Below are 25863 nucleotides of genomic sequence, written 5' to 3'. Positions count from 1 at the left end.
TATTACGTTACGTTGTAGGCATTTATGAACCAGGAGAGATGCGCAGTGGGAGTCCAAGGCTAACGACTGCCCGAGCTTAGCCCGGGCAGGCCATGTGGGATCCGCTGCCTCCGCAGAAGCAGAGAAGGAGCTCCTACCCATTCAGACAGCAAGATTCCTGCAGAGAGGACAACCGCTCCGGCCCTAAGTCAAGTTCCCTCTACCTGCCCCACCTCCAGCTCCGCCTCCCATTCAGCTAATGCCCACGTTCTGCAGCCCCATGAGCAGCTTCCACGCGGCGAGGTGGTTCTCCCCTGGCATGTGCCCTGGTCAGCCACCTTGACAGAAGGGGCAGAGGGAGACTTCTGCCAGCTCTCCTCAGCTGTGCTGAGGGCCCACCCCGGCCCCTGGGGGGTTTCGGGCTTGGCTTCCTCTTGCCCTGGGGGCCGGGGGACCACCCTCTGGCTCTCTTCTTGGTACCAGGCCTTTGAGACGCCTTCCTGCTGCTTGTGGGAGAAGCTGGCTTCTTGGAGGGGCCTTTCTGAGACGAGGCCCGCTCCCGGCTGGAGGCTAAAGTTGCATTGGAAAATTTTCTAGCAGCTTTCTCCGACTGCTCCTTTAGCAAGTCCAAGACTGTCTCTGGGAAACAAACATTTATTTAGTGAGAAACAGAAATCCTGGAAAGTAACCCTAAGGGAAACACCACCCAGGATACCCAGGACTACAGGAGGGTTCTTTAACATAAATTCTTTTCAGGAGAACGTGGCTGGCTCAGTCGTAGAGTATGTGACTCTTGATCTCGGGGTTAGAAGCTCAAGCCCCATGACTGGCCTTGACCTAAATATATTGCTTTTAATAAGTTCACTCCAGTGATCCATGGCTCTGGAATAGTTAGTCTCCCTCCTCTATCAGGCCTTCCTGAATCCCCACCCTGCCTCTGCCCACTCTAGGGCCCCTTCCGTCTCCTGGGCATCCTTCTCTACCAGAACCTCGGTGCTAGATTTATTTCTCCATTTGCCTGCACTACATTTAACTCTGGGCTCCTCCAGGTCAGGTTCACTGCTGTAGCCCCAGGGATTAGCACAGCGACCGCTGCAAACTCAGGGCTGAATGAACAGTGCCCGACGACGAACGGATGGATGGACAGAGGACCACGGCTGAAGCACACGTGCACACTCTGCAATGAGATGTAGAGACTGAGCCACAGTCACAGTCCCCATCCACAGCATAAGCCCTCGGCGGGAAACAGACCTCCCACCCTGGGAGGACTAGAGGGTGTTTGCAGAGGGCACCGTGCCAGCGCCTTGAGGCCAGGGCCTGAGCCTGGGACAGAGACAGACTCACGGGCGAGCGGCCTGAATGGGACACGCTTGCTCTTGGTTTTCACCGGCACTGGCTTGTACTTGCACTTGCCGGGCGGTGCTCGCCTGAAAACAGACAGAGAAAGTAAGGATACAAGATTCTGAGGATGGGACCAGGAAGTCCAGGTCATACATTTGCAAGATTTGGATTCAGCTCTCCTTTATCCAGGGGATGGGAGAAATGGAGCAGGAAACCGGAGGAGAAAGAACAGGGACACGGCAGGCTCTTGGGACAGAGTGTAGTGAGGGGTCAAGGGCACAGGCATGGTGACTAAATTGGGTTCAAACTCTGGGGACCACAGGCAAGTAAACCTTGCTAAGCATCAATTTCCACATAGATAAAATAGAAAAAGTAACAGTACCCATCCTTGCAGGAATAAATAAGAACTGTGGGGGGGGGGGTGCATGGCTGGCTCAGTCAAGGGACCAACTCTTGATTTCAGCTCAGGTCACAATCTCAGGGTCCTGGGATTGAGCCCCGCATCGGGCTCCCTGCTCATCCAGGAGTCTGCTCCAGGATTCTCTTGCTCCCTCTCCCTAGGCCCCTCCCCCAAAACACATGCATGCATGCACGCTCTCCCCCTCTCAAATAGATGAATAAATCTTAAAAAAATAAAAATAAGAGCTGTGTACTTGGCATATCATAAGTGACTGATAAGTCATTTGTAAAACTATTTTTGTAAAAGATTTTATTTATTTATTTGACAGAGAGAGATCACAAGTAGACAGAGAGGCAGGCAGAGAGAGAGAGAGGGAAGCAGGCTCCCTGCTGAGCAGAGAGCCTGATGCGGGACTCGATTCCAGGACCCTGAGATCATGACCTGAGCCGAAGGCAGCGGCTTAACCCACTGAGCCACCCAGGCGCCCTGTAAAACTATTTTTTATAAAGATTTAAAAAATGACACTCGGCACAGGGCCCAACACGTAACGAGTGCCCCCACAGATGATGATGATGGTGATGACGATGATGACGGTGATGGGTGATTCCCTTTAAAGAGAATCCCAGCAAGAACTCACGGCACAGTCCCCGGGGACTGCCAGCCTATTAGAATAAGAACTCCGTCACTGCTGTCTCCTGGGTGCATCTTCTGAAATAAAACAGCCCTGGAGACAAGGAGCACTCGCTATTCAGAGCAGACATGGAACCTTCCGGCCAGTCCCCACGGCCTCCTCCTCTGCCTCCCTTGCTCCAGCTCACCCTCATCCCAGGTGGGAAAAAAAAGTAATTTTCTTTATTTAATAGACACTCCCCTAGTGCTTAGGCGCCGCATGAATGCTTCGTACATATAACTCACCGAAACCTTGTGATAACCCCGTCTTACAGGGGGACACTGAGTCACACCAAGATTAAGAAACAGATACAAGGTCACACAGCTAGTTGGTAGCAAAGTCAAGTTTTAAGCCCAGGTTCCAAGGTCTGTAACTCTCAAGTGAGGGCAAGAAGAAAGGATGGAAGGAAGCGGGGGGAAAAAATCACACAAAATGAATCATTTGCTCCTCAAAAGCTGGCGTAGGTGCATTCAGAGCCAGCCAGGCCGGGTACGTAAGCAGAACAGTGTCTGGATCCAGATCCAGACCCTGGAGAAGCTTTGCAGGTCCGTCCGGCTCCACATGATGACCACCGAAGTGAAGGAGAGATGCTGAAATGACCCTGCTCCTCGGTGTCCCTGTCCTGGGCCCCCTCTTGCTAGCTGTCCCTCAGGTGACTAAGTTCCCTTGGCCAAGCTCAGCCAGCCTCCCCGTGGAGTGAGCGCGAGCCCGTCCCCCGGGGGGTTCTGCGAGCACTAAAGGAGAGACCACCTGCTCGGCACCCAGCACAGTGCCTGGCACACGGCGACAACTCGATGAGCGTCAGCCTGAGAGAAAGGTGAGCCCATAGGCATGTCTTCCATGTGGACAGGCTGTAGTTGTTTTATGGCTGCTCTTAGGAGAGAAGGGAGCTCCGTGATCCCCCAGCCAAACCAGGAAACTGTCAAAGGGCAGATAAAGTGATTCGCACAGGAAATCTCTGAGGGGAAAGAGCAGAGCTCCCCATCCGGCCATTGTCTGCTGCCTGAGGCACCTGAACTGGGTGCTGGGTTGGCAGTCCCCCAAGCACGGGAGACGTGCAAACCCGGGAGTGAAGCCAGTCCAGTCCCTAAGTTGCCCTTCGCAATCCCGCAGGTGCCATTCGGAGAGCGCCTCAGGCCCAGCCCCGGGAAGGAGCTTCTTCCAGGAACCCCGAGAACACGGAAACAGAGAGCCTGCTGCCCCAGGGAGCGGCAGCGGGCCAGGCCCCTGAGCCCTGACCCATGCACAGCAGCACCCAATGGCTGAATGTTGTCTGAACACCCCCCCACACCCACGAAAGGACCAGTGTAGCCGCACAAGGAACTGTCTTCAAGCTGATTTTGGGGGGAGACTTGCTTGATCTGGGGCAGAATCCAGAGATAAATCCACGCACTGCCCCAGGATCCGCTGCATCTCCCTCGCAGGAGAGTGAGGACCACACGCTCGACACCCTCACAGATCGGAAGCTGTCCTGTGGCCGCTGTCCGGGCAGTTGGTCAGCCTCTGAGAGAGGCTGGCGAAGAGCAGAGGTCAACGGTATGGAACCCGCCAGCTGAGTAAACACTGCCGCAGAATTCCAGCAAGGGTCAGGACGAGACACTAAGAAACCAGTTTAAGGTATTTGCCTAGACCCTCCTCCACTGTTGCTAGGGACGCAGGCTGGTGCAGCCGCTCTGGAAAACAGCATGGTGGTTCCTCAAGAAGTCGAAAACAGAGCTACCCTGTGACCCAGCAATCGCACTACTGGGTATTTACCCCAAAGATACAAATGTAGTGACCGGAGGGGCACGTGCACCTGAATGTTTACAGCAGCAATGTCCACAATAGCCAAACTATGGAAAGAGCCCGGATGTCCATCAAAGTTGAATGGATAAAGAAGATGTGGTGTTTATATATGATGGACTACTACTCAGCCATCAAAAAAATGAACTCTTGCCATCTGCAATGACGTGGATGGACTCGAGGATATTATGCTAAGAGAAATCACAGAAAGACAATTATCATATGATCTCACTCATATGTGGAATCTAAGAAACAAAACAGGAGCACAGGGGAAGGGAGGAAAAAATAAAACAAGACGAAATCAGACAGGAAGACAAACCTTAAGAGACTCTTAGCCCTAGGAAACAAACTGAGGGTTACCGGAGGGATGGGGTAACTGAGTGACGGGCATTCAGGAGGGCACGTGGTGTGATGAGCACTGGGTATTACGAAAAACTGATGAATCACTGAACTCTACCTCTGAAACTAATAATAGACTATAAGTTAATTAATTGAATTTAAATTTAATATGTTCAAAAAAGTTAAAAATTAAAACTTAATTAAAAAATAAATAAATTGTCCCAGATTTGGCCAGTAGGAGTCCTTCAAAGTTAGCACCTATAGAAGAAAATAATCACAATAATATTAAAAATAAATGCATAAATAAGATATTTGCCCAGGACCTTGAGATCTCAACCAAATCTGGGGGAGAGGGTAACAGCACTTACTCAGGTGGTCAGAACTATACACCCATTGTCAGATGATCCCAGACAGAAGTTTCCAGAAGCATATTAAAAAACAAAAATAAACAGGATCCACAGGTCTAGACTAGTCATCCAAGAATGGCTCAAGATCCTCATTTCCCACCACAAGAGACCATTTCCCAAATTTTTCATAATTCCTAGACACATTGCCCTCTACATTTATTTGCCCAATCTGCTTTTTATCTAAAGCAAAGATTTGCTTCATTGATAATTTCTGGTAATTCCTGGGGAGTCAGAGCTATTTTCATGGTCTGCCATGAAGATAAGGGCTGATACGGATGCACCTAAGAAGAAAATGAGACCAAAGCTCACCTCGATGGGTCCACAAATTTGTAAATCGATCCATGGGGCGCATAGGCGCTGGGGTAGGCGGTGGCCAGGAAGTAGAGCTCCCCTGAGGAAACAGGGACAGGCCATCAGCAGGATGGCAGAGACACAGAGCTGGATGCACAGAAAACCCTCGACATGGGATTAGAGCCCTGAAATGCAGTGAGCCGCAGGAAGGGAGCCTCAGGAAGGGAACCCCAGAACCCCGACTGACAGCTCGGCCCTCACTGGACTGTGAGCTCCTTAAGGAGAAAGCCCTTCTCTGACCCCCAAAGACGAGCTCAGAGTGCACCCAACAGACGTGCATTTCTGTTCACGTTCAGTGAACCAAACCGGCTTCCGCTTTATCATCTCTGCTCTAAGAAACTTCACCTTAACAAATCCCCATTTCCTCTCCCACCTCTTGACTACTACTAAGGATTCTCTGAGAAACCCTGAAATAGCCACTGACAGGTTAAGGACCATTTATCTGCCACTTTCTGTGGCCCCCTCTTGAGTCCACTGGCACCAACCCCCTCTGCCCGCCTCCGGCTCACTTCTCCTTCCATCTGCACATTCCTTCCTCGGTCCTTGGGTCCCTTGTTTCCCCTGACCCCCCCATTCTTCAGACAGTCCTCCTGGCCTTCTCCACACCTCCCAGAAATCACCTCTACCCATGGTCGAGCCCCCGTTTGAACACTCTCTGCTCACAGTCACTACCTCATTCCACCTCTTCTCACGGTTTCCTGTAAGGGACAGGAAAGGATGGGTTGACGAGCCCAACTTCCAAGCTGGAGCCTTCTGACTTTGAATCCTGACAACACCAGCTGCTAGCTGGGTTGTCTCAGGCAACCTCTCAATTTGTGTAACCCTCACATCATTAATTCATCTGTCAAATGGGGCTAATAATACCTCACGTGATTATCAGGGATTAAGTTTGAAAGGGATGGGGCGCCTGGGTGGCTCAGGTGGGTAAGCATCCCACTCTTGGTCTCCGCTCGGGTCATGATCTCAGGGTCCTGAGATGGAGCCTCACACGGGCCTCCGCACCAGCAGGGAGTCTACTTGAGGATTCTCTCCCTCCCTCTCCCTCTGCTTCTCAACCCCCCCCCAAATAAATAGATAAATCTTTTTTAAATTTTTTAAAAATTATGATCGGCATTACTCTCACCATCTAACTTCTTCACGCCCTAATACTTACGCCACTGCACTGAATGGAGCTCACTTGTTGTATGCTTTCCCTCAACCTCATGGAAGTAAATGTCTACGAAACTGCTAATTGGAAAAGCCTAGAACTTCAGACAGCTCGGAGTGATTCCCACAACCTTCTTCCTTGAATTAGTGGAAGACAGTGACCCATGTTTGTCCTGTGCAGAATGTGAGGCCTCCAGTCTTCATGGATCCCCCAGGCACAGTCTCCTAATAAACTCTGGATTTTGGGTCCTCACCAACTATATCGTCACCTTGCGCTGTAAGGGTTCTGAGGCATTAGGATGCACCCCACCCTAGAGCCGATTTACCTCGTCACCTTGCGCTGTAAGGGTTCTGAGGCATTAGGATGCACCCCACCCTAGAGCCGATTTACCTCGTCTGATTGGAAAACCCAGGCACTGTCCATTTGATAAAAAGAGGGGTCTACCAAGTGTCTGCATGTCCATGGGGTGACATCACGCAGGAGCCCCTCTAGACCATGCAAAGAATTCCTGCTCTAATTGAAAACCCCACACTGTGGCGTAGTCCCTCCATAACACCAGTTTATGTGAATTTTATGGCCTAAACACACCATAGACTTCCCATTGTATTTTTAGGGGAAAACAATGCTAGAAGTGAATTTCATCTGTCATGTCCAACTGACAATTTAAAAAATATATTTGAGGACCAAAAACAACTACCCCAAAAATCTGTAATATGCCATGCGAAACAGAAGGCACCCGACGTAAACTTAGTGCAAGCATTAGTACTTGGACCAGCCATCTTGGAAATGTGACTGACATTCAGAAATCCAACCCTTCGGGACCCACCCAGCAAGGGGCGGCCCCACCTCCTGCCCCACCCTCCGCAGTCACTTCTTTATGCCAGCTGTCAGCTAGAAAAACCTGGAAGTACACTGAAGAACTGGAGGTTCAACCAAAAAGGACATGTCTACAGCGTGGTGAGTGATAACAAAATGATGAAATACTCAGATCTAAAAATATGTCCTTAAGTGGGAAAGGCTAGGACAGGAGCAGAAAATGTGAATTACTTTATGCAAACACACCAGACCAAGGAACGTGGGAAGAAAATAACTTGCCTCGGTGCCTGGGTGGCTCAGTTGGTTAAGCATCTGCCTTTGACTTGGGTCATGATCCTGGGGTCCCAGAATCAAGTCCTACCTCAGGCTCCCTGCTCAGCGGGGAGTCTGCTTCTCCCTCTCCCTCTGCCCCTTTCCTGCTTATGCTCTCTCTCTCTCTCTCTCTCTCCCCTCTCCCCCTCAAATAAATATATAAAATCTTTAAAAGAAAAAAGAAAAGAACTAGTCTTGAAAACAGCCTTCCTCGCTTTAGGGCCATTTGGGGCAGTCTGGCTTGGGAACAACACCCTGGCAAGTCCACTTGATAAAATTCAGCCAAGGACACTCAGTTTTGTTGGCCAGACGTACTGACTGGTATTTAAAAGCTGCCTGTTTTCTCCTGTGAGAAGTCGACGGGAACAGCAAACCAAACCACCCAAGCCAAGGTTTCGGAGGCCTTCTGAGGAGGAGCAAGCGGCAGAAGACAGCAGCCCAGGATCCCCAGACAGACGCACCTCTGGGGCTCCAGCCTCCTGGGGGCCCCAGCCTGGAGGGGCTCTGGCAGGACAGATGCCCCACCAGGCCTCGGGCTTTCCCGTCATCCTCCTTCCACGGAGCACCGTCCTGGCAGCCTGTGGTTTCTCTCCCTTTTTACATGTTTGGACTTCCAATTTGGAACTCACTTGGACTTTCTCTATTGAGAACGCTTGAATTCTCTCGAATATCCTCCGTTCCTCTAAAACATTCATCTCAAACGATAAGCTAGGAAAAGGTCCAAGAGCTGACTGGATTTCCATACGTCTTGCTCAAGTGAAGGTCTGGCACAGTCACCCCATGACTCAGAACAGAAAGAAACCCCATACTGAGGAAACCTTCAAGGCTCTGATTCACCCTCACAGAGAAGCCCAGGTCTGGAAGGGGCCCTGAGAGACCCTGTCGTTCTCTTCCGAGACCCCAAGCATGGCTAGATGCAGTGACAAATACCAAAGAGATCACAGGCCCTGTCCTCACACACACACACACACACACACACACACACACACCAAAAAAAAAAAAAATTATCTTTCAAAATGTAACATAACTTAAGTAAAGCTGAAATTAAAAATCCATTTTCTGATTACAGATTTGAGGCAATTTAGCAGAGCGGAGTGTCTGTCTGTCTCTCATACACACACACACACACGCTTTGCTTTGCTGATGCCCTTAATAAACACCTCATCTGTCTAGCAAAGAGCCTCCCACCGAGCTGTCTACCCTTTAACAGCGATCTCTCATGGAAGAAGTTCTCCCTGGCTCACTCCCAGCACTGGCCTCACAGACGCCGGCAGGGTGAGGACAGGCCCAGTGAGGGGCTGATCACCAAAGGCGCTCCCTCCCAGGCAGCATCAGGAGGGTAAACACTCAGCGTCCACCACGTCTGCCCCACTACTGGCCCCATCCACGTTCCTGTGATCCCAGATCAGAATCCAGTCAGGGAGAGGAGGACATGAATCTCCTTCATGGTCAAAAGACTGAAAGACCAAAGTATAGACCCTGATTTGCCCCACACAGTGAGGTGTGGGCCTCGGTCAAGAAGGGGTAGGTTGGCATATTCCGTCTGTTGCCCCAATGGCGAAATAAGTATAATCATTACATTATGGGGACGCTGTAATTATTAAATAACATAATTATTAAATAACATAAAAAATGTAAAGTGCTTAGAACAGTATCCAGGACATGAAAGTTGACTACGGGGCCCCTGGGTGACTCAGTCAGTTAGGCATCCAGCTCTTGATTTTGGCTCAGGTCATGATCTCAGGGTTGTGATATCGGTCCCGAATTAGGACTCTGTGCTGAGTGTGGAGTCTGCTTAAAATTCTCTCTCTCTCTCTCCTCTCCCTCTGCCCCTCCCCACTGTACATCTTCCCTCTCTCTTAAAAAAAAAAAAAATTAAATAGTAGTAAAAATAGAAGTGTAGTTGTTATTTAAATAACAATAGTAAGAATAATTATTATAACAAATGTCAGTTCACAATGCCTGTGATGATTTAAGTTCCAAAAAGCAGAAACAGCATAACCCTGGACATTTGTTACCTGCTTCATCTTCAGCAAAAGAGATGATAAATTTGCTGTAGGTGCTGATCAGCCCTGGGAAGGCACAGGACGCAGTGTTGCCGAGGCAAATGTCCCGTTTCTTCCATTTCTTGGTTTTCCTATCTTCCTGCAAAGCCATAAGTCGACTAGATGAAAAATAAAACCTTTATTATAGGAATCCATACATTTTCACCCTGCAAGATATTCTTCCTCCTTCCCTAGGAGATCAACACCTAGCCTCTCGCAGGAATCAAAAAACTGCTTCAGAGATACCTGGGTCACCCGCTGTCCCTAGCTGGAGCAGCTCATCTTCTATCGTAAGAGGAGTCTGGGGCCCCGAGAAGGTTGCACCGCTACAAAAAACTAATCCAATTTCTATTAGTTTGTGACCTTTGGCTACGTCTTCAACAGCTACGCCTCAGTTCCCTCACCTGTAAAATGAATTTACCGCGGACCAAAGTTGCAAAGGTTAAGTACGATAATATACATGAATAGCTCCCCGGGGTGCCTGGGACACAGTAAGGACCCCAAAACTGGCAGCTGCTTTTGTTATTGTCTATGTAGTCATCTGTCTGACCTAAAAGCAGGTTTTTAGAATAAAAAGAAAGGGAAGATGGGTCAACTAGGGTGTCATAGGAAACTCTTTTTTTCATATGTAACATTTTATAGATTCAGAGATGCTCAATCCCAGTGATTCTAGTGCATGGACTTTGACTAAGAATCACTCACTATCAACCAAGTGATATGAAAGGAGATGGTGGGAACTGTGGGAAAAACAAAGAACCATTAAATCCCAAAGACCTGACAAGTGATGATAAAGGAACTGACCAATTACTGGCTGTTCCCCATCTCTAGAACCAAGTATTGCAGTATGAAAATACTATTATCCTTTCTGACGAAGATGGGGTAATTTGACCCTCACACCTTAAACAGTCAAAACCTAGACAATATAGAGTGACAATTTTTAAAAGACACTGGAAATCAGCCAATGAAGGACTACATTCCCTAAGACATGGGAAACAAACAAGGTAAACCCTGAAACTTTCCCAGCTTACTACCTTGAGAAAGTTTCCAGCACAAGGAAGGAAAACACAGGAAGAGCCAGCCGACTCCTTAAGCTGAAAAGGAGTCCAGGAAGACCTATGGAGGAAGAGTCTGCAGGACAGACTTTGGAGAGAAGAGTGGGGTGCAGAGAATAGGCCCCAGAGATCTGCAAAGTGTCTCCCTTGAGTATCCATCACTGCACTTAACAGCACATACATGTGAGGGAACCACCTAAATCAGGGGAAAGAATGAGAAAGGAAAGTACTTGGCACTTACTCAGGGTCAGGCATAGTGTAAGGATAATTCACAGGGCACTGGGAAGAGTTTCTAGCAAAGTCCTTCTTCAGTATTATCTAAACGAGAAGGAAAAAAGAGGATGGGGAAACAAAAACTATTTGAAAAAAATTATAGCCAAGATTTTTCCAGACTTGATGTAAGATTAAAACTCACAAATCCAATTAGTACAACCAAATCCAAGCACAAAAAAAATGACAAAAACTACACCAACATATATCATAATGAAATTCCACAAAACCAATGATAAAATCTCAAAAGTGGCCAGAGAAACCCTGACATGATAAATATGGAGGAACAAATATAAGGATGACAGCAGATTTCCCATTGGAATTAAGGCCAAGCAGAAGATAATGGACAGGGGCGCCTGGGTGGCTCAGTGGGTTAAAGCCTCTGCCTTCGGCTCAGGTCATGATCCCAGGGTCCTGGGATCGAGCCCCACATCGGGCTCTCTGCTCCGCAGGGAGCCTGCTTCCTCCTCTCTCTCTGCCTACCTCTCTGCCTAGTTGGATTTCTCTCTGTCGAATAAATAAAATATTAAAAAAAAAAAAAAAAAAAAAAGAAGATAATGGACAACATTTTTAAAGAATTAAAGAAAGAATATGTCAACATAGACTTCTATACTTAGAGAAAATATTTTTCAAAAAGGAAGGGGGAAAAAAAGACAGCAAAAGCAGAAAGAATTCATCACTAATGAATTCATTTTTCAAAAAATTGTAAAGAAAGTTATTCAAGCATCAAAAAAAATGACATCGCCAGAAGGAAATATGCACAAAGTAATGAGGAGTATTAAAAAATGGAAACTATATTTGTTTCTTACCACCACTGTAACATATCACCACAACCTGGTGGCTTAAAACAACCCACACTTATTCTCTTACAGTTTTGGAGGCCAAAATCCTGAAATGGTTTCCACTGGGTCAAAATCAAGATGTTGGCAGGGCTGTGCTCCCTTCAGAGGCTCTAGAAGAGAATCAATTTCCTTGCCTCTTCCAACTTCCAATGGTTGTCCTCATGTCTTGACTCATGGGCTCACCACACCGCTTCTGTTGTTACCCTGACTTCTATCTCTTCTGTCTTCAAATTTCCCTCTACCTTCTTCTTCCAATCATATTTGTGAGTATATTTAGGACCCACCCAGATAATCCAGGGTGATCTCCCAAATCAAACACAGTCTCTTTGTGACCACAATTAAACTAAATTATAGATTAATAGCACAAAGACCTCAGGAAAACTTCAGATATTTGGAAACTAACACACTTCAAACCAACTTGTGAGAAGGTACGTCCAAGCAAAATTAGAAAATATTTTTAACTGAATGAAAATGAAAACACAATATATCAAACTTTATGGGATCCTGTTAAAGCAGGACTTGAGAAGAAATTCAGAGTACTAAACTTATGTATTAGGAAAAAATGACAGTCTCGAGGCACCTGGGTGGCTCAGCTGCTTGGACATCCAATTCTTGCTTTCAGCTCAGGTCATGATCTTATAAGTTGTGGGATCAAAGCCCTGTGTAGGGCTTCTCACTCAGCAGGGAGTCTGCTTAAAAGATTCTCTTCCTCTGCCCCTTCCCCCCACTCCTCATTGCTGGCTCTCTGTCTCTCTAAAATAAATAAATCTCTTAAAAAAAAAAAAAAAAAAGGGTGCCTGGGAGGCTTAATGGGTAAAGCTTCTGCCTTTGGCTTGGGTCATGATCCCAGGGCCCTGGGATAGAGCCCTACATCAGGCTCTCTGCTCAGCAGGGAGCCTGCTTCCTCCTCTCTTTCCGCTTGCTTCTCTGCCTACCTGTGATCTCCCTCTGTCAAATAAATAAATAAAATCTTTAAATAAATAAAATAAAAAATAAAACAAAAACAAAAAAAGTAAAGAAAAAATGACAGTCTCAACTCAATGACCATAGTTTCCCTCCTGAAGTGGCATAATGGTATTCGAATATGGACTTGGATTAGCTGTAAATGTATATTGCAAACTCCAGGCAACCACTGAAAAAGAAAAGAAAGTGTAACTGACATGCTAAAAAAGGAAAGAAAATTGAATTATATAGAGTGCTCAGTTAAATCCACAAAAGTCAGAAAAAGAGTGGAAGACAAAAATAGAATAAAGAATAAAGAAAAAAAAAGAATAAAGGCAACAAATAGAAAGCAGTAATAAACATGGTAGATATGAATCCAACTATGTCCATAACCACGTGGAATGTTAATGGTCTAAATGCACCAATTAGAAGACAGAATAAATAATGGGGGGCCCCCTGGGTGGCTCAGTTGGTTAAACCTCAACTCTTGATTTTTGTCTCAGGTCGTAATCTCATGGTCCTGAGATCAGGCCCCCATGTCGGCCTAAACACAGCATGGAAGCTGCTTGTCCCTCTCCCTTCCCCTGCTCTAACTCTCTCTCTCAATCTCTCTCAAATAAATGAATAAATTTATTTTATTCATATAATAAAAAAAATAAAAATTTTTTAAAAGTTTTTTTTTTAGATTTTATTTATTTATTTGACAGAGAGAGATCACAAGTAGGCCAAGAGGCAGGCAGAGAGAAAGGAGGAAGCAGGCTCCCTGATCAGCAGAGAACCTGATGTGAGTCTGGATCCCAGGACCCTGGGATGATGACCTGAGCCAAAAGCAGAGGCTTAACCCACTGAGCCACCCAGGTGCCCTGAATAAATAAAATCTTTAACAAAAAAAGACCAAAGAAATCACCAGACAAGACACAACTATACATTTTCTATAAGAAAACTTTAGGCCTTAATGATTTCACCTAGAAGAAACATTTAAAGAAGAAATAATACCTATTTTAATAAACTCTTCTGGACAAGTGAAGAGGAAGAGACACTCTCCAGCTCATTCTAATAAACCCTGCATTATCCTGACGCCAAAATCTGGCAAACATATTCCAAGAAAGAAATCCCTTTCATGAACACAGATGCAAAATTTTCCAACAACATGTTAGCAAATCCAATCCAACAATATATTAAAAGGAAAATACATCATGACCAAATGGTATTTATTCCAGAAATGTAAGACTGCTTCAATGATTTAAAAAAAAAAAAGCAATCAATGTAATTCACTATATTAAAAACTAAAAATGAGAAAACCACATGATTCTCTCACAAGATGCAAAGATGCATTTGACAAAACGTAACATCCGTACTTAATACAAATTCTCAGTGAACTGGAATGGAAGGAAAACTTCTTCACCTGATAGACGGCATTTACAAGTACCTACACCTAACAGCACACTCACTGGTGAAAATGGAAACCTTCTAACCAACATTGTACTGAGGTTTAAGATGAAGCATTAAGTCAAGAGAGTAACAATAAAAGCCTTGAAATTCAGGAAAAGAAAAAGTAAAAGTATCTATATTCATAGACAGAATGATCTTCTTCATAGAAAATCCAATAGAATCTACACACACACACACACACAGGCCAATCAAGCTAATAAGAGTTTGACAAGGGGGCACCTTGGGGGGGCACCTAGGTGGCTCAGTCGTTGAGCATCTGCCTTTGGCTTAGGTCATGATCCTTGAGGTCCTGGGATCGAGCCCTGCATCAGGCTCCCTGCTCAGCAGGGAGCCTGCTTCTCCCTCTTCCTGTCCCCCTGCTTGTGTTCCCTCTCTCACTGTCTCTCTCTCTCAAATAAATAAATAAAATCTTAAAAAAAAAAAAAAAAAAAGGTTTGACAAGGTTGCTGGATACAAACTCAATACACACACACACACACACTGAAATATATATAATAAATGTGTAGTAAAAAACTGGAAATAGCCAAAACAGAAGAATACATGAATAACTGGTGTTCTATTCATGCACTTGAATATTACAAAGCAATAGAGAGAAGCTGATACATGTGACAACAGAGATTTCACTGATGTTACTGAATGAAAGAAACCATACACGTACAACAAAAGAATGCATATACACGAGTCCATTTAAATTAAGTTCCAGAAGCAAAATTAACGTGATGGGAGTGGTTACCTCTGGCCGACGTGTGTGTGTGAGAGAGAGAGAGAGAGAGAGAGAGGTGGTACTGACAGGCAACAGGCAAGAAAGAACCTGCCAAAGTGGTGGAAATGTTCTACATCTTAACATAGTTACAAGTGTACATATTGTAAAACTTTATCCAACTGTGCTCTTAGAGACTTTGTCTCACCACATGTAGTTTGTATCTCAATAAAAATGCTGAAGTGAAAGAAGATACCAATCCTTTCTTACCCACTCATGAAGTCCCCAAAGATGTAGAGGCCATTGAGATTTGGGGATTCACACCCACGGTAGATGTATCCTCCAGTGACTGACTTGCCCACTGCATGACCATAAGCATAGATTGGCAGAATGTCACCTGTCCCAGAACAAAGAGAGTGTCACAGCTAAAGCTTGAGACCTTCAGGTGCCTGGGTGGCTCAGTTGGTTAAGCATGCGACTCTTGATTTCGGCTCAGGTTATGATCTTGGGGTCCTGAGATCAAGCCCCCTGTCGGACTCCACTGAACATTGAGCCTATCCGGGATTCCTTCTCCCTCTCCTGTTGCTCTCCCCCACAACCCTGCTCAGGCATGCACATACTTTCTCTCTCTCTTAAAAAGAAAAAAAAAAAAATTTAGAGCTTCAATGAGGAAGATGGGGACATCAAATGTAGTTGCCTGATTGAGTGGAGAACGCTTTCTCTCTTGGTCTTTGGAAGGGCAGGCAGCCAAGAGAATCATGCTTATTTTTCTCAACACACCAACCACTATATTTGTGAGCTTCCCGTTTGACTGGCCTCTGCAAGCCGAGAGGAAGCCAAAGACTCCCCCACCTGTGAGGCAGTGACCTGAGAACCCACACACCTAAGTGTATTCCCTGGGTTGACATGGCAGGTACTCAGGCTTAAGGAGCTGAAAACCTTGTGAGGGTCTCTAAGACTCCTTTGCAACTTATGAGGGTCAAAACGATTCAGCACCACTGATTTTAAAAAACGCCTGAAAAGCACATCTTGATGGACTGTACCACCGGTGTGCATATGGAATGCCATCTCAGTGGGCTGGGCCACATGGGAATAAGTGAAAAACACAGAGCCACCAACTTTCCTCTGTTGGTGGTTCTCAAATTAGCCTAAAAACCCTGTGGGTAACTGATGTAAAATAGAGATTCCTTGGTCAATCCCAGTCCCCGAATCCAGCCGAGACCCGAATGCATCAGGTCAACAAGCACTAACCCAACGTATTTCCGGTGCCTGTGAATGGAAGGCCAACCTGGAAACTCGATCCCACAAAGACCCCAGAGTGACCCGCAGGACAGAACTCCCAGGTCACACTCCCCACCTCCACCTCCAACCCCCTCAGTTTGCCCCAGAAATCACCCAGAGAACTTCTGACTTACCCAAAGAGGCATTGTGACAAAGCTTCCTGTCGTAACACTCAAACCCTTCCTTGGCCCTCCAGCCGTAGTTCCCGCCTTTCACGATGATGTCAACTTCTTCAAACCTATTTTGTCCCACGTCCCCACAGAACATCCGGCCTCGGCCCCGGCGCGTGATGGGGTCCCCTCGGTCCACGGCACAGCGCCACATGTTTCTGACCCCATAGGCATACACCGCGGGGTGGGCCCCTGGCTCGGCCACGAACGGATTGTCCGGGGGCACTCGGTACGGTCTGCCGTCTGAGCCTGCCCTGTTCACGTTGATCCGTAACACCTTCCCCAGCAGGGAGCTTCTGAAAGAAAGAAGGCCGGGAAACAGGCACAGGATAAACAGGCAGAAATGGACTGCGGGATCGTTCGCGAGTTTTATTTGTTCTGTTTTCGAAGCCTCCCCGTACTGTTTTCCAGAGCAGCTGCACTATTTTGCATTCCCACCAACAGCATACGAAGTTCTCTGCATCTTCAGCAACACGTGCTGTCTTTTTGTGTTTGGGTTTTTTTTGGGGGGGGGGATGGAGGGAGATAAAGAGCCATCCTAATGGATGGGAGGTGACATCTCCTTGTAGTTTTGATTCACACTTCCCTGATGAGGACTGACACTGAGCATCTTTTCAGACACCTGTTGGACATTTGTTAACCGGATGAGTAAGTTCTGGAGATCTGCTGTACGTCTATCTGTCCCTATAATTAACAATACTGTATTTACACTTACAATTTTTTTTATGCTTAAATTTTTTAAGAGGGTAGAATTTGTGTTAAGTGTTCAAAATTTAAAACCAAATAAAATAATAAAATATAAGATAAAATAAAATAGCACGAGACCAGAGACTGCCCAGGAGGACCTACTGGTAGTCAATGCCAAAGAACTACTAAGAATCACATGGGAACGCAGGATTTTTTAAAGATATATACACGTGTATACAAGATCTATACATAAAGTCATGTCTGTACGAGACACATAGATAGACTTATGCAAAATGTTAAGACTTGGGTCGCCTGGGTGGCTCAGTCGTGAAGCGTCTGCCTGGGCTCAGGTCATGACCCCAGGATCCTGGGATGGATCCCACATCGGGCTCCCTGCTCGGCGGGAGGCCTGCTTCTCCCTTTCTCACAATACCTGCCTGTGTTCCCTCTCTCACTGTCTCTCTCTCTCAAATAAATAAATAAAAGCTTTAAAAACAAGAACAACAAAAAAAAAATGTTAAGACTTCCCAAGTTTTGGCTCAGGGAAAACTAGAAGTCAAAAGTCTGATGGGATCCTGGCCCATACGATCCTGAGCAAACAAGTTGCAGCTCCAATTTTTAAAATGTTTTGATGAGGGGTGCCTGGGTGGCTCAGTGGGTTAAAGCCTCTGCTTTCGGCTCAGGTCACGATCCCAGGGTCCTGGGATCGAGCCCCGCATCTGGCTCTCTGCTCAGCGGGGAGCCTGCTTCCCCCTCTCTCTGCTTGTCTCTCTGTCTACTTGTGATCTCTGTCTGTCAAGTAAATAAATAAAATCTTAAAATAAAAACAAAATGTTTTCGATGAGATCGTTTCTCTCAGGTTGCGTTTAACGCTATGAATTTTTTTTTTTTTTCATATGAAACACTCGTGAATGTGCCTATCATCCTTGTAGCGAGGCCATGCTTATCTTTTCTGGAGCATTCTGATTTTAGTATACGTGCTGCCAAAGTGGGCACTAAGACTATGAATTTTTAAAAGGAGTTGGTTTATTCTTCCTCACAGAGCACTGTGGTCACAGAAAGGACAGAGCTTTCAGGGGGCTCTGCCACTGACTGCGGCCTCTGGGCCTCAGTTTCCTCATTTGTAAAACAGGCTAGAGAAAGATGACCTTGCAGTGTAGTTGTGGTTGTAAGTGCTAAATGAGTTACCTTGACTGTAGCAGGTGACTCAATTCCCAACAGTAGGCATTTGACAAATGTTAGCTCTTGATTTTTTTTTTAAAGATTTCTTCATTTATTTGAGAGGGGAAGGGACAGAGGGAGAGAGACAAGCGGACTCCCCACCTGAGCTGAAATCAAGAGTCAGCCACTTAACCGACTGAGCCACCCAGGCACCCCCCATTAGCTCTTGACTACTTTAACTTCAATATTTTACTACCGGGGATAATGGCATTCAAGTGCTTGCTGTTACAAAGGGCATCAGGATCAAGGGCTTTTTCTAGGTCACTTACTTGCTCTGTGACCTTAGGCAAGCTACTTTACTCCTCTGTGCCTCTATCTTCCCATCAGTGAAATGACTATCGTAATACCTACACTTCATAGGAGTCCTCCCTTCCATCGAATCTCTGAAGTGACTCCCATACCAGGCACTATTTGAGGTGGTGGAGACACATCAAGTAACAAACGGATAAAAATCCCTGCCCTCATGGGATGTTAGAATTACGGTCTTGGGGCACCTGGGGGGCCCAGTCAGTTAACCATCCAACTCTTGGTTTCGGCTCAGATAGTGAGATCAAGCCCCACATCAGACTCTACGGTCAGCACAGAGTCTGCCCGAGTTTCTCCCTCTGTCCCTCCTGCTCTGTCTCGTCGCTCTCAAATAAATAAATAAACAGAATTACTTTCTTCAATATACACAAAGTATTCAAAACAGTACCTGACACACAGTAAGCATTCAACATATACATGTATTAACCACCTTCTCACACGTCTCCAGGGCCTCACACAGAGCCCGGAGCACGGCACTCAATAACATCACTGAGTTGAACTGAAATGCATAAGATCTTGGTGAGGTAAATAATGTCACGCTAGTACATACTGAACACTCTGAATTCATGTCCCCATAGCACTCTGAGAGTTACACTGAGCAACCACAGTATTACTTTCCAGAATACCCTGTGCCTAAAATTCACAGGACAGAAAACCAAATGTTTCTCCCACATGCCTCAACAGAGGGGGCTACGTCTTGCTGTACGTGATTTGGGTTTGACCCTCTGGAGACTCCATCTCAGCAAAAACATCCCAAGGGCTCACCCTAAAGGGACAGGGGCCCAGATCCACCCAGCTTACTTGTTCTGAGCATTTCCAAATTTGCCGAAGGGATCCCCAGCCTGTCCTCCATCCCCAGTGAATATGTACAAGTAGCCATCCACACCAAAAAGAAGTTGTCCGCCATTATGATTTGAGGCTGGTTCTTCTATCTCCAAGATGACTCTGGAAGGAAAAGAAACCGTGCATTAGGTTTTGATATGAGCTAAAACTGCATCCTCTTCGGACACCCAGAAATGACTGGTCCGAGCCAGCCAAGACCTGCTTCAGAGTGTCCAAGAATCACAAAGCTTGGAGCGCTAAGATGTCCCTTGTTCCCCAGTATGACTCCTTCAAGGATCATTTTTCTTTCCTGTCATGATTTCATGAGCTGTAGACACAGCCAGGGTAACAATCACCCTTTTCTGGGCCTTACTCTCTTGCTCTACCAGAACTCTTAACCCCTTCCTTTGGGCAACCCCACAAGAGTTAATCTGTCAGTTAGGTGTCCATTTCAACCCCCCAACCTCGCTCTTTGGGACAAGAGACACAAGGCAGAAAGAACAGGAAAAAAGACAGACTGGTAGGGTGGCAAGACCACGAGCTTGGAGTGACAGAATTAAGTCCTTCATCAGACCACGCATCTAGGGCTCTATGGCTTTGTGCCACAGCTTTCTGTAAGGATAATATCCATGTTCAAGGCAAAGGGCCTGGAATTCAATGATCACACAATAATCAGAGGCCACTATTCTATCTAATACGTTGATATTATCTATAATCATTTCTTAAACCCTGTGGCTGCAAGTCTGCCATCCCCCTACTGATGACTCCCTGGTCAGTATCATAAGCTAGTGTCTCTAAAACCGGAAACGTGTCCCTTTATCATCTCAGAGGACGCACTGGCATTATTTTGGAGCACAGCACAGACTCCCCCATTCTCATGAGCATGTCTCACCTTTCTGATCTGGGGTCAGCTTTGTTGGGATCAGCCTGAGAAAGCTTCATCTCACTTATCCGGATCTTTTCTACCTTCTTCTTGCCCAGACATGAATAGTAAATATAGAACTTCCTGTTGCGGCGGAATCTGGGATGAAAAGCCAACCCCAAGAAGCCTCTCTCATCCCCTACCCAGGGAGTAGTCAACACGATCTTCTTGAGGTCCAAGAAGGGTTGTTCCAGGCGGCTCCCATCAGGCAGGTAGACCCATACCACGCCCACCTGCTCGGCCACAAAGAAGCGATGGGTGCCGTCCCCAGCGTGGACCATGGAGACCGGGTTCTTCAGCCCATTGGCCACCTCGGTCAGGCAGAGCTGCAGGCAGCCCTGCTGGTCCTCGGCCACCACACCCAGGTTGCGGTTGAGATGGTCATTCCTCAGGACATTAGGGAAGCAATAGTCCTCGTCAGGAAGGTTGAGGAGGTGGCAGAAATGGGCACCGTCCTTTTCACGTGAGCCCTGCAGGCGACGGTCATTGGTCAGTAGGGAGATGGCAGAGTGACAGCTGGAATGGAATGCGGAGCAGTAGTCAGAGCAGAGGGCAGGGAGGTTGCGGAGGGGCGTCCGAGGGTTCTCAGCATCGTAGAGATGAGCCGCATAGGGCGAGCACTCCTAGGAAAGAAAAGGAAGCTTGATGGGTAGTCAGACTGGCCACGGTGGGGCTGGTTCCAATTTCTGAGCATGTGGGAGGAAAATGGTCTAGGAAGGAATCAGGATTCTGGAGTTTCTATGACCAACGACTGGTAAAGCTCTTTTCGGGGACCCCAATTTTCTGGCCAGTTAGCGCTCCTGGACGGCAAAAACGGGGAGCAGTCTTTCATGTTCACCATACCTTCTTTAGCATTTTAACTTCGTTCTTGACACTTTAAAGTTTTAGTAAGCGATGACTTTTTTTTAAAGAGTACTAATTTCAGGCCGCCTGGGTGATGCACCCGGTTAAGTGTCTGCCTTGGGCTCAGGTCATGATCCCGGTGTCCTGGGATCCAGCCCCACATCAGCTCCCTGCTGGGAAGGAGTCTGCTTTTCCCTTTCCCTCTACCCCACACCCACCCCGCTCACGTTCAGGAACGCTCATATAAATAAATACAATCTTTTTTTAAAAAAAGAGAGAGAACTAATTTCCCTACAATTCCCTTTATTATAAATGCTGTATCTATAAGACTTTATTTCTTTTTTTTTAAGATTTTATTTATTCATTTGAGAGAGAGAGACATAGCACAAGCAGGGGGAAAGTGAGAAGCAGACTCCTGCTGAGCTGGGAACCCGGACACAGGGCTTGGTCCCAGGACATGGAGATCCATGACCCTAGCCAAAGGCAGATGCCCAACCATCTGAGACACCCCGGTGCCCCCAAGACTTCTTTACCCAAATCTGAAGCACCGTGGCAAAAGTTTCACATTTGTTAAATCTGGATATTAGATACACAGTGTTAAGTATTTAATTTTCTGTGCTTTTCTGTATGTTTGAAATAGTTTACGATTCAAAACATAATCACCAACTGGACATGCGATGTACCACTCCCAGAGATTAGGCATCTAGCCATTTCTTCACTCACTTATAAAACTATTGAAGTGCTTCCTGTATACAAAGCACCACGCTGGGAGTTACACAAATTTGAGGCATGGCTATGGGGCCACAGTGCTCTTTACACAGACACACACAGGAGCCGTGTGCCAAGTACCTGCTACTCAGGGCTCCCGACACTACGACATTTTTTTAGGAGGAAAATAGAATATTGTGGGCAGATAACCAACTCCCGAGAGTAATGAAAGGCAGGCAACTGGGAATAAGTAATAAAGGCCATTTTTAAAGGGTGCACTTTGGGGCCTCAGACAGAGCCCACTGGCCCAAGAATCCCCTTTCCGATCACTGACTCCTCTCCCAGCAGTCGCCAGGGGGACCATCCCCGCCTACCTGTGTCCCCTACCACCTAACAAGGGAAGAGCTGCATTTCTCAGATGTGCCTGAGTTCACTCTTAATTCAGTCCTGATGGGAGGTTGCAGAGCAAGCTCCTAGCTATTAGAACAAAGGGAAGAAAGAATCCTTCTAGAAGATTCAGTGTCTCTCCTTGGATGGCCTGTTTCAGTTCAGTAAGCCTGTCAGAGCTGCTGACAGGAAGCAAAATGAACTGGTCTGAGTCTCACCCCGCTGGCCTGACCACTCTGGAGGAGTGGAAAGAAGAGGGTGGACAGACATTGGGACGAGCCACCAGGGAACAGAGGGGGCCGTGGAAATATAACCAGCATGGCACATGCTTAGGCAGAAATTTATCCGCACAATTGCTTCGACTCAATTATCTCAGGACAGCATTTCTCTATTTAAGGAAAGTAAAGCTCAGAAGAGTTTCCCCTGTGGTGCCAGACTGTTCTCTGCACAGAGGACAGGGAAGGGGGCAAGATGCACTGACGCTGTTCTAATGGGACGTGCACTTGGCCCGGGTCCGAAAACCATGGAGTAAATGGGTCGGTGCTGTTGGGACTCCGTCTTGGCGAGATATGATCCAAAGGGCAGAAGACTCAGAGCCTCTAGATTTGTGCCTCAGCACAGTCTGACCTTTGACAAGTTCTTTAAAACTCCGGACTCCTTGGAGCCCCTGGGTGGCTCAGTGGGTTAAGCCCCTGCCTCTGGCTCAGGTCATGATCTCAGGGTCTTGGGATCGGGCAGGGAGCCTGCTTCCCGCCCAACCCCCTCTGCCCTGCCTACTTGTGATCCCTGTCTGTCAAATAAATAAATAAAATCTTAAAAAAAAAACAAAAAACAAAAAGCTCCGGACTCCTTAACAGTAAAATCAGACCCTAATAACTTCCCACAGAATCACTGCTGGGAATACACCCCGTGCTCGAGGAAAGAAAGAGAAAGAGTCTATTTAAATAAATAGACTCGTGCAGGTTATTCTGATTCCTCAGATCCCTCCAAGAGGAGAGCTGCTGAATTTGACCTTCGGAAACTTCTCCCAGTAGGGAAAGCCGCGGGGAGGGGAGCCCTAGGGAGGGTGGAAACAAACGATCTTGGTGTTGCTCAGAAGAGCCCCAGCTTTGGCCCCCCACGGTTATCCCGGAGTTAATTCTCTGGTTCCCAGCTGAGGGGTGGTGCCTGAGGTAGGAGAGTACAGCCCCGGGGAGATGCCACCCAGGAGGCTGGCTTCTGCGTCGCAATCTGCGGTGCGCCCTGCCCGTGGGGAGAGGGGGCGGCCAGTGCGCTCGGAGCGGTGGCAGCGGGAGGGCCCAGCGGCTGCGCCGACAGGCTCTGCGGGGTCCCAGACCTCAGGTCTGCCTGGACTCCCCGCCTCTTCGCCCCCACCACCTCGTGAGCGCACCCCTTCCCGTGGTAGCCTCTCTCAGCGGCCCTCCTCCAGGGCGACTCTCCCCTGCACCCTGAACCCCTCTTCCCAGAGTTCCGTGATGGGCGATGCCTGCCAGGGATGTGGATTTTGGCCCTTGGAGAGCCAGCAGGAGCAGAACCTCTGTGAGTCACCGTCTCCCAGCGGCTTGAAGCCCTGTCAGCCCAGCTCCAGAATGCTGGGGAGAGCCCCCCGACTCTGCCACCACACTGTCATCACACTGTCATCACACCGGAGACCCCCTGGCACAAATGGGCCCCAGCAGGTGCCACCACTCCCTCCAAGTCCTCGGTAACCACCCCGGCTGGGCACTGCGCCCCGCTCCCAGGGCAGTGCAGGGGAACTCAAGGCAACGCTGCCCGGAGAGCTCCATGGGGGACACCCATCTCCGCCTTCGGGGTGAGAAAGCCCAAGGACCAGCAGACCCCAGGGGGAGACCTCTGGTCTCCTGGTGGAAACCAAACCCAGCACCCCTTCGCTTCCGTGTGCCCATCCAGAGACCAGAGCTCTCAGGTGAGGCAGCTGCCAGGGGAGCTTTCTAAAGGGCCGGTGGCCAAGGAGCTCCCCCAAGCCCCTCGCCCCAGGACCCACGCCACCAAGCCCAGCACCCGCACTTTGCCAAGCTGGCTCCCTCACTACTGTGCAGGGTTTCGCTCAGGCCTACCTGGCAGAGGATGTCCTTAATGTAGCCCCCACACAGCTCATGGCCCCCGAGGTCAAAGTAATCCATGATGTCCCTGTACCGAGCAGCGAGGCGGCGGTCCTTGTGCTGGTCACAGCAGCCGAAAGACTCGTAGTCTGAGCAAAACTCGAGGTGCACCGGGGGCTGGAAGGGGGGCCCGTAATCCAGGCACTGGGGGTGTCCCTGCAGCAAGCCCACCTGGCCCAACCAGAATGTGAGGCAGAGGTGGAAAATGCCAGAAGAGGTAGGGAGTCTGAGGGCCCAGCTGCTCAGAGCACCCCCAGGAGTGGATGTCCTCAGCATTTTGGGCTCTGGAAGACTCTGGTGGCAGGGTTGGCTCAGGTCCGATCCCCTGCTGCGCTCTAGTTCCCTCCCTCCCCCCACCCTGCACTCTCTACCCCCAGGGTGTTTTCTTCCTTCCTTCTATCCCCGCCCCCAAGGAGTTCCCTGAGGTGGTTTGTGAGCGGTGCCCGTTCTGAGGTGCGGGTAGCCAAGTGCCTCCTATGAGAACAGTGAGAGGTGTCCCTGTCCCCTCCAATCCCGCCTAAACATGAAGCTGGTGCGAGTTCTGACCCCTACCGCCGAGTGATTGGGGTGCATGGCCGCTTAGGAAAAGGTTCGGTGGTGTCAATGGCAGGTCTGCTGGGATTCATGAAAACTGCTAAGAATTCCTCGGGGTAGGGGCGGGAGGGCAGGAAATTCACACTTCGTTTACAGTTTCTTCACAAGCCTGAGCTGCTGTGAGTCTCCCGGAGAGTACGCAACGGATTCTGTACTCCCAGGGGATGGAGTGTGCAAGGGGAAGATGCGGACCTTCCCGTAGTGCTGAATGGCACCTCCGGGACTCCGGCAGGGATCTGAGAACAGGGAGAGGCAGTAGGGGGAGGCAGGGGGAGGCAGGGGGAGCCAGTAGGAGGCGGCTCGGGGAGCCATAGGGTCCCCGTGATCTGGAGAGGGCCATCCTTGCAGTGGTAGGAAGAGAGGACATGCCATAAATCCTACATCCACAGCAGGAGCAAGAAGAAAGGAGGGAGCGTGGCCTGGGGGAAACAAGGAGTCAGCAATGGGGGCTACTGGACAGCGTCCTCAGGAATCACAGAACATCTGGGTCTTTATTTGTGCCAACTCTACGCTCTAGGCTTGCTCTGGGGGCACACCTCTGCACTTAGGATACGTTTCAACATTACCATTTAAAAATGTGTTTCACTTTATACCTGTTCCTTGCACATAACAAGGCTTGGATCAATATTTCTTAAACGAGGGGCACCTGGGTGGCTCAGTTGCTTAAGCAGCTGACTCCTGATTTCAGTTCAGGTCATGATCTCAGGGTTGTGAGAATGAGACCCACACCAGGCTTAGCGCTGGGCATAGAGTCTGTGTGACATTCTCTCTCTCCCTCTCCCTCTGCCCTTCACCCTTCTCTCAAAAAATAAATCTTAAATATATATATATATATAATGTATTATATATTACACATTATATTATATATTACACATTATATTATATATATTATGTTATATAATATATATATTTGGAATGAGTGGATGAAGGACATGGAGTCCCAAATTCAAAC

General features: G+C 47.9%; 1 protein-coding gene across 1 annotated transcript; it reads right to left on the bottom strand.

The window, feature by feature from the left end:
• On the bottom strand, positions 1–25673 carry HHIPL2 (HHIP like 2). The gene is made up of 9 exons (XM_045982081.1): positions 24273–25673; positions 20227–20879; positions 19314–19457; positions 16263–16594; positions 15118–15244; positions 9563–9708; positions 5228–5309; positions 1324–1406; positions 1–618 (listed from the first exon to the last, which is right to left on the bottom strand). The coding sequence occupies exons 1-9, from the start codon at positions 24591–24593 to the stop codon at positions 236–238; spliced, it is 2271 nt and encodes a 756-aa protein (XP_045838037.1). The 5' UTR covers positions 24594–25673; the 3' UTR covers positions 1–235.
• Between the last annotated feature and the right edge of the window lie 190 nt (positions 25674–25863).

Source organism: Meles meles, chromosome 17, assembly GCF_922984935.1.
Source record: "Meles meles chromosome 17, mMelMel3.1 paternal haplotype, whole genome shotgun sequence".
Taxonomy (NCBI): domain Eukaryota; kingdom Metazoa; phylum Chordata; class Mammalia; order Carnivora; family Mustelidae; genus Meles; species Meles meles.
This window is presented reverse-complemented; position numbering and strand designations above follow the sequence as displayed.

Excerpts from the sequence above, each read along its gene's own strand:
- HHIPL2 (XM_045982081.1), bottom strand. The coding sequence starts at position 24,593 with ATGCTGAGGACATCCACTCCTGGGGGTGCTCTGAGCAGCTGGGCCCTC. Across the intron at positions 19,458-20,226 it reads GCTGACCCCAGATCAGAAAG|AGTCATCTTGGAGATAGAAG; the intron begins GTGAGACATGCT and ends TTTTCCTTCCAG. Across the intron at positions 16,595-19,313 it reads TTTGGAAATGCTCAGAACAA|AAGCTCCCTGCTGGGGAAGG; the intron begins GTAAGCTGGGTG and ends TCTTTCTTTCAG.